Source organism: Tiliqua scincoides, chromosome 2 (assembly GCF_035046505.1).
Source record: "Tiliqua scincoides isolate rTilSci1 chromosome 2, rTilSci1.hap2, whole genome shotgun sequence".
In the NCBI taxonomy this organism is placed as follows: domain Eukaryota; kingdom Metazoa; phylum Chordata; class Lepidosauria; order Squamata; family Scincidae; genus Tiliqua; species Tiliqua scincoides.
Genome location: NC_089822.1, coordinates 141,058,976 through 141,067,484, shown reverse-complemented (window position 1 = coordinate 141,067,484; position 8,509 = coordinate 141,058,976). Strand labels below are relative to the sequence as shown.

The window sequence follows — 8,509 nt, the reverse complement described above, 5'->3', positions numbered from 1 at the left end:
AGTTAGTTCAGCATCTCAACCAGTCATATGGGTACCACCAGTGGTACTGAGGTGGTGTCTGTTGGTACTTGCGGGACTCTTGCTTTCTGGCAGCAAGACCAGGAACATGACACAACAAACAGTGGTAAGAGGCTTGGCTAAGTGGGAAGAGCTCTGAAGCATGCTTTTCTGTGCTCAAAAAAGGCCTCCCAATCACTCTGAGCCTCTTAACTGGTGTTTATCACATCACATCTGGCCTCCCAATGCAGAAGTAACTGGCAATGATGTTATTGCCAGTTACTTCCAGTGGTACTTTGAATAGGTGGATCATGTGAAGTGGTACAGCAGAGGAGAAACACTGAGTTTATTGTTTTCTGATACCTATGAATTTGTGTATCTGCTCACTGCCAAGAGGATCCTCCTTTTAGAGCCCTGTCACGGGTTGGAGGACTTTTACTTAGGACTCTTACTAATGCGTTCAGCTTTAATAAATAATTTTAGAGTAAAATAGCTGGAGTGTATGATGAATTCACCAGTGGGGCTACCTCAAAGAACCTTGCAAAGTCTGGATGTTTATGACCCAAGGATCTTTTCATTCCCCCTTCTGTCTACAGCTGAGCTTGGGAAGCAAAGAAGCACAATGTAGGAGGTATGGGAGGAAAAGCACCTTGCAGGTGGACAATACTGTGAATGTGGAGTGCGGGCTGTTTAAGTCTGGGGTTTGTGTATGTTATGCTCCCTATGGCTTAGAACCCCTGGGTAGCCTCTGACCTGATGGTAACTAGTGTGACAGTTCAGATTTGAAGCTGGTTTTTTTAAACTCTGTGGTATAGCAACCTGTGTTTTAATTAAAAATTTATAGTTTAAATTTTTAGGAGCAGAATTCGCCAAATATTTAAATAGGAGGTGGAAACAAGATTGTACAGTGTGACCATTTTGGTTGTTTGTATTCATTCTCCTGAAGACATTTGCTATACTTATATTGACTTTACTAGTGTGAGGACTGAATAATGTATACCCAAGAGTAGAAAGCCCATTCATTTCAGATTCCCTCACATCTCAAGATAACTACCAATACATGAAATGCTGTGGCAATTGCCATTGTCAGCTGTCTTCATACTTAAGGTGTAGTACAGAGAGGAAAAAAAGCACATTGTCAGGATTTTGTTTGTCTTGATTAACATAACAATACTTCACTAACTGTTCTGGTGTTTAGTACTCACATGCCACCTCCCAAATATGTTCAGCCTGCTTCTAGAGCTGATTCTGTATCACCCTAAAAATTCATGCTTATACACTATATTCACTTGGAAAAATACCAGCAGCTCATTCTACATTTTGCAATAGGCAATCTCAATTGCCCTTTAAGAGTACAACTATATAGACTGAAAGTAAATTTGCATGATTGGATCTGTCTAAAATTGCATAGGAAGAGGAGCAGGATCCAATTTTTACAGCAAAAGGGATGGTTGGGCAAAGTTGCTTAACTTTCTCCTGAATCCATAGCTTACTCTTCAGTCAATTGCCCAGGTGCATTTCTCCCCAGCCAAACTTCAATACTGGAAGGGAGTTTGGCTGGGAGAAAAGCATTGGGGAAGAGGGACTACAAAGAAACAAATCTGTGAGAGGATTTTACTTCATACTCTTGTCTTTGCACTTGGCCAGAGATCCCCTTCACATGAGACTGGGGCAGGTTCAGGCTTAGAATGCGCCGATTCTCCATAACTTTTACTTTGATACCTAGTATAAACTACAAGTGTTCTGTATTAAGTACTTGGCACCATATCAAAGCTCTAGAAAAGGCAGGAACATTTTAGAAATGTTAAATAGAGACAAAAGACACCAATCCTCTAGGACAGGGAATGCCTTTTATTCACAAACCCATTACATTATTGGACGGGTTGGGTCTGTAATAAAAATGTTCATGTTTTATAACACAGATAAGTTATTGTAGAGTAAAAAGATATCGGAATTTACACTGCTACATAACCTAACCGATCAGACCAAAACTTGAACGTTGTTCAATAGCTTCAAATTCCCTGTAAGAGGAGCACCGTTGTGACATTTTGCTTTAGTATTCCTCTCCTTCCTCTTCACCCTCTCCTTCAACAGAATCCACACCCACTTCTTCATAATCCTTCTCTAGGGCAGCCATGTCTTCCCGGGCCTCTGAGAATTCTCCTTCCTCCATGCCCTCCCCAACGTACCAGTGGACAAAGGCACGCTTGGCGTACATCAGGTCAAACTTGTGGTCCAGGCGAGCCCAGGCCTCAGCAATGGCTGTGGTGTTGCTCAGCATGCAGACAGCACGCTGCACTTTGGCCAGGTCACCCCCAGGGACCACGGTAGGAGGCTGGTAGTTGATACCAACTTTGAAACCAGTGGGGCACCAGTCCACAAACTGGATAGTACGCTTGGTCTTGATGGTGGCAATAGCAGCATTGACATCTTTGGGAACAACGTCACCTCGGTACAACAGGCAGCAGGCCATGTATTTACCGTGGCGAGGGTCACATTTCACCATCTGGTTGGCTGGCTCAAAGCAAGCATTGGTGATCTCAGCTACAGAAAGCTGTTCATGGTAAGCTTTCTCAGCTGAGATGACTGGGGCGTAGGTGGCCAGAGGGAAGTGGATACGGGGGTAGGGCACCAAGTTGGTCTGGAATTCTGTCAGATCTACATTCAGGGCCCCATCAAATCGGAGGGAGGCCGTGATGGAGGACACAATCTGACCTATCAATCGATTCAGATTGGTGTAGGTGGGACGCTCTATGTCAAGGTTCCTTCTACAGATATCATAGATGGCCTCATTGTCTACCATGAAGGCACAGTCGGAGTGCTCCAGGGTGGTGTGGGTGGTCAAGATGGAATTGTAGGGCTCGACAACCGCTGTGGAGACTTGAGGAGCCGGGTAGATGGAGAACTCCAGCTTGGACTTCTTGCCATAGTCAACTGACAGACGTTCCATCAGCAATGAGGTAAAACCTGAGCCTGTGCCACCTCCAAAGCTGTGGAAGACCAGGAAGCCCTGGAGACCTGTGCATTGGTCAGCCTGTGGAAATAAATTAGCATTAATAAGTATCCAACAATAATAATCTTAGCAATTAATCTTGTGAGATAATAATATTAATAATATTATATATAATTTTATATATAATATAAAATTTTATATTTTATAAAATATATAAATATATAATAAAAATAACTAATCTGTGAAAACAGTGCTCTGTATTCCATCTCATGTTGGCTATCTTCCTTTCTTAGAAATAGTATACTTGTACCAATTTGCAATCCATGATAGTGTATACAGTTTCATCAATGTAGTTTTATATTAACTAATGTTAGAATAAAGCTTATGGCACATTTCTAAAAGTATATATCTGATTTTTTTACTACTTATGTTGATGTCACTGAACATTTTAATTCATCCTAGAAGTGACAATGCATATACGATTGTTACTTGTTTTTCCTATTCTGCACAGATCATCCTTTTGACAAAATTTATTTACCAGTTTGCGTATCCTGTCTAGGACCAAGTCAATTATCTCTTTGCCAATAGTGTAGTGACCCCTGGCATAATTGTTGGCAGCATCTTCCTTGCCAGTGATGAGCTGCTCAGGGTGGAAGAGTTGGCGGTAGGTTCCAGTGCGTACTTCATCTACACAGAGACAGAATAGGAGAACTTGAGGAATTACTCAAGGATGAAAAGGTAATCTAAAAACATGGATAGTACACATTTCTTCTGGGTTTCCTCTGGCAACAACTATTTGCTTCTTGAATTACTATGTCTACAATCAAAAACATAATTTTTTATTATTGTCAACTCATTGTCAACATTTTCTTTGAAGACTTATGTGAAGAGCTTAATTTAAATGGGCTATATTATTTTGAGAAGTCTAAAAAGCTGTAATGTGGTTCTTAGAGCAAATTTTCTCAAGTTTTGAAAAACAGGCAGGAGTCTGTCCATGAATAGAAAATGAAAAATACTGTGTTGCCAAAATAATTTTTGTTCTTTGGAGAAAGTTCATTCTCAACGATATAGACTCACCAATCACAGTTGGTTCCAAGTCCACAAAGACAGCCCTGGGGACATGCTTGCCAGCTCCTGTCTCACTGAAGAATGTGTTGAAGGAGTCATCTCCTCCCCCAATGGTCTTGTCACTGGGCATCTGCCCATCAGGCTGGATACCGTGTTCTAGGCAGTAGAGTTCCCAGCAGGCATTGCCAATCTGGACACCGGCTTGACCAACGTGGATGGAGATGCACTCACGCTAAAGGTGTAGAAGCAGAGCATTGATGTATTTAGGTTCATCTAGTTTCATTTTGTTAAGCAAGTTTGGGATGTTGGGACCATGTTAATAACCCTGCTATTTATGATTAAATAAAACAAGAAAGTTGTATCTCTAACATAGTCCTTTTATTTTGATATGAAAATTGTTTTAGGCAAAATTCAAGCTTTGTTGGTGGATGCTCACTAGGTGCATAGCTCAGGACATTGTGGCAAAGTTTAAAAAATGCAGCAGGGTGGTAGGGTTATAATTCCTAAAATCTACTGTTAAAAATTTTTTAAATGCCACCAACTCCAACCCCCCAGTTATATGTAGGATAAAATGATGTAATTGGAACAATTTAGCAGCAGCATGGTTTTGGACAACTGCTAGAATGCCACACCCAGCCCCTTGTTCTTTGAATACTATGATGAGTACAGTGACTCACAGTCAATGTTTTCATCTGTTTTTATGGGCACAGAGTATTATCCATGAATGCCCACATATTTTTGGGCATGTATTTTTCAATACCTGTGAGCCCTTAAGTCAAGGTAAGTATGAGAGTATTTCAGGCTAGTTTCTGGTGGGGGTTTGGGATAAAAATGACTTGTTACTGTAGTTAATGATAATTTCTATTCCAAGAAGTAGAACAGGAACAATTCATCCCTGTTCTGCTAAACTTCATTCAGTACTATCAACCATGGTATCTTTATGGATTGCCTAGCCAGAAATGGACTCAGGAACACTGCTTTGCAATGGCTTATGTGAAATATTATGTGAAACCCCTGGGAGAGGTCGTGAGGGGGTAGGAGGTTGAGTGTTGTCAGTATGCAGATGATAACCAGCACTATCACTCAATTCCATCTGGCACTATGGAGGCTGTGGAGGTCCTGAATTGCTGTTTAGAGTCTATGATGAACTGTATGAGAACAAAGTTGAAGTTATATCTGAAGAAGACAAAGGTGTTTTTGGTTAGGAGCCCTGTGATCCATGTTATGGATTGTCAGTGTGGTCAAGGAGAAATGCAACCCACTCTAGAATGAGCAGGTTCACAATTTGTGATTGTTTTTGGATCCAGATTTGGACTTGTACTGATGTTCTAGCATCAGACATTGCTAGGAATGCTTTTGCCCAGCTTAGGTTGGGCAAAGCATCCTATCCTGGATCAGACACACCTGACCATGAGTTTCATGCAGCAATTGCATCTCATTTGAACTATTGTAACACATTCTACAAAGGGCTGTCCTTGAAGACCATCTGAAAAGTTTAGTTTGTGCAGAATGCTAGTGCACGAGTGCTAAGCAGTGCATCATGAATTTGCTATGTCTTTGGCATTGCTTGCCAGTATGTTTTCAAGAGCAAATAAAGGTGCTGGTTTTAACCTTAAACCGTTGACAAGTGTACCTGAAAGACCATCTCTGTCCCATTTGAAAGCTTTGTCCCATCTCTGCTTTGAAATCACCCACTTCCTGAGGTGATTTACAAAGGCTGTTCTGTATGTTCCACTACTGGTGAACACACCTGGTGGTGATGCAAGGGAGGGCCTTCTTTGTGCTGGCACCCAAGTTATAGAACTCTGTCCAAGGATACAAGGTCAGTGCTTTACTGTAATTTTGGCACCAACTAAAGACATTTAACATTCTCTCAGCCTTTGATTTGTGCTGCAATGTCTTGAGCAGTTACTACCTTTGTTCATGGTGCTTTCACTGTGGACTTAAGTTGCTGCTATTTTTGTTTATTGTGATTTCATTTTATTGTGTTAATTCCTTTGTTGGAAGTTGCCCTGAGCAGCTCCATGATGAAAGGGTAAAGTGTGGGAAATAACATTTGAAATAAAATAAAATGCTTGTTTCTTTCCCTCTCCACTTCACAAGCAGAGAGGTCTCAGCTCCAGTTTCTCTATAATTTTGTGTGTCCATTATTTCAATGCACATTTCATCATCTGAAGAGAGTACCTAAAGACCAAGCTGTAGGAAATGCATGATGCCACACCCAGTCCAGGAACACCAACTATTCCTACTGCATGGAGAATTCTAACCATGATTGTGCTGCCCACACCTACACTGACTGTTGGTGTGTGATCGGCAATGGCTTAATACAGCTGGGTCTATTTCCAGCATGATCTCATTATGCTGCTTTGCCAGTTCTCCCTTCTCTGACCTCAGCTGAGAACATGCTTGGGAAATAAAATAAATCAATGGGGTGGATGGACCAGAAGACAAATAGGGCATTGCATGCCAAGAAAGCATTTTCCTAGTGCATGTGTACCATCATTGTCTATTCTTCATTCCCTTCACAGAAGACTGCAGTCAGCATCAGTGGCAAAATAAGAGTAAGAATGCTAACCCTCCTACTACATATACTTGCTATTTCCAGACTGGGTGTGGCCTTTCTTTCCAGGAATTGATTGTGCATTTTTGCGCAGAACAATACACCATGTCGCAGAAGTTCACATCATCTTTTAATATAGTGGGAGTGCTATATAGGCAGTTGAGTAAAATTTCAATAGAGAGCATGGACAAGAAAAACAAAGCCACTGATTTTCACTTGTTCAGAGCAGAAACCAATGCAGTTTCACTGCAGCATTGTCTCCCCATAATTATTCTGGTCACATCTCTCAGAGCAGAGGAGCCACCCCCTTTGTCTGCTCAGTCATCACCTCCTGTCTTCTATTCATTGACATCAATCTGCTTCAGGGCGTGCAGGCTGAAAGGGGGAGGGTGCGCCCAGTCTCTTCCCCTCATCGCCAGATTCCTGCCACAATGCTGCTCTTTATGCAGTGTCTGGGAGGGCGTGGCTTCTGCTACAAAGATGGGTCCCTCTGCTCACAATGCTGCTCAGCTGCAATCAGCTTCAGAAACATGTTGCAGTTGAGCCAAAGACATCTTTTCCCCCAAATAAGACTTTAGCACAAGTTTCATTCCCACCCTCTCCACCCATCATAGCTGGTTTAATTCGTTTCCTTTTCCTGAGTGCCTGGTGATGCAATCATAATAATTTGTACAGTATTTTTAGTACTGCTTAACCCAAGTATTCAAACTGTTGCAAATACATTTACTTCAGGGGCAAAGGAGGAAAAAAAAAGATGCTGAAAGTTCAACACATACAATTAACATATTGTGTTTATTTCTACTTAAAAAGGCGACCTACTGGGAAATTAAGAGCCTAACCCTATGCATTTCTACTCAGAAGTGAGTCCCATTACAGTCAACGGGGCTTACTCCCAGGTAAGGTTGGATAGGATTGCAGCCTAAGACCATGCCAATCTACTTTCTTTCCAATCAGTGTAGCCTCCTTCCTAGCATCTGTTGTCTGTCCCCTGCCCTCGGACCGTCGCTCCCCGCTGACAGTGCCTGTCTCTCTCCCTCCTCCCGCCTTTGCCATCTGACGATCCAGCCACAGCGGGGAGAGCTGGGAGAAGAGGCGCAGGCAGGCACCGTGAAGGGAGGCAGGGAGCCATCCTCGCTCTCCTCCCAGTCAGAAGCGATGGCGTCTGTGCAGCCTGCGGGAACAGCCCACCCTTTGGACACAGCAAGGCAGGCTATGCAATGAAGAGCCTGGGGAGTGCCCTCGCTGCATTTCACCAGCTCCAAGAGCCTCCATAGGGGCGCAGAGGGAAAGGGGGAGAGAAAGCTGGGGAAGGAAATGGGCTCAGAGCCCAATCCTGTGCATGTCTACTCAGAAGTAAGTCCCATTAGAGGCAATGGGGCTTACTCCCAGGAAAGCGTGGCTAGGATTGGGCTGTTAGTCCACCTTGAGGGTGGATGCAAAGGTTTCCCAGCCCACCTCCTTTGAAACCCTCCGCAGCTGCAAGGCGCTGGTGCTTACCATGTTTGCTGCTTTGTCGCCGAGCTTGGAGAAAGCGAGCTGGAGAGGAGGGTGCTTTCTTACAGCGCGACTCTTAGGAGGTCGATGTAAGAGAACCTGTGGCAGCCCGCACAACGCGGCTCCCTATATACAATCCCATCACCATGGGGACGAGTGAAGGCTTTTTGTGGTTGGTCGACATCCCCCGATCTGCCTGGAGAAGCCAAGGGAGGAGAGCAGGGATTGGTTCAGGGTGCATAGGATGAGGTCATCTCCCACCCCCCCTCCGTCTCCTCAGCATCCCAAGTCTGTTTGCATCCTCCAGACAAAGAGACCAAACAGAACTGTGACCCATCCATCACTGGGGGGATGGGGGGTGGAGAAGCTAATTTTTGCATGTGTTGCATGCAAAAATTCAGTTTTCCTTAGGTCATCATGGCTAAAATATACGTCGA

The 8,509-nt window shown here is 43.4% G+C and overlaps 1 protein-coding gene across 1 annotated transcript; it reads right to left on the bottom strand.

Annotated features, from left to right (window-relative positions):
- Window positions 1-1,828: 1,828 nt before the first annotated feature.
- Window positions 1,829-8,186, bottom strand: TUBA1A (tubulin alpha 1a). The gene is made up of 4 exons (XM_066614871.1): window positions 8,076-8,186; window positions 4,028-4,250; window positions 3,489-3,637; window positions 1,829-3,031 (listed from the first exon to the last, which is right to left on the bottom strand). Exons 1-4 carry the CDS (start codon window positions 8,076-8,078, stop codon window positions 2,051-2,053), a joined length of 1,356 nt encoding a protein of 451 aa, XP_066470968.1. The 5' UTR covers window positions 8,079-8,186; the 3' UTR covers window positions 1,829-2,050.
- Between the last annotated feature and the right edge of the window lie 323 nt (window positions 8,187-8,509).

What these genes read in the sequence shown, in the direction of transcription:
- TUBA1A (XM_066614871.1), bottom strand. An exon ending in CTTGGAACCAACTGTGATTG is followed by an intron (nt 3,638 to 4,027) that starts GTGAGTCTATAT and finishes GTCTCTGTGTAG; the next exon opens with ATGAAGTACGCACTGGAACC. An exon ending in TAGACAGGATACGCAAACTG is followed by an intron (nt 3,032 to 3,488) that starts GTAAATAAATTT and finishes TTATTTCCACAG; the next exon opens with GCTGACCAATGCACAGGTCT.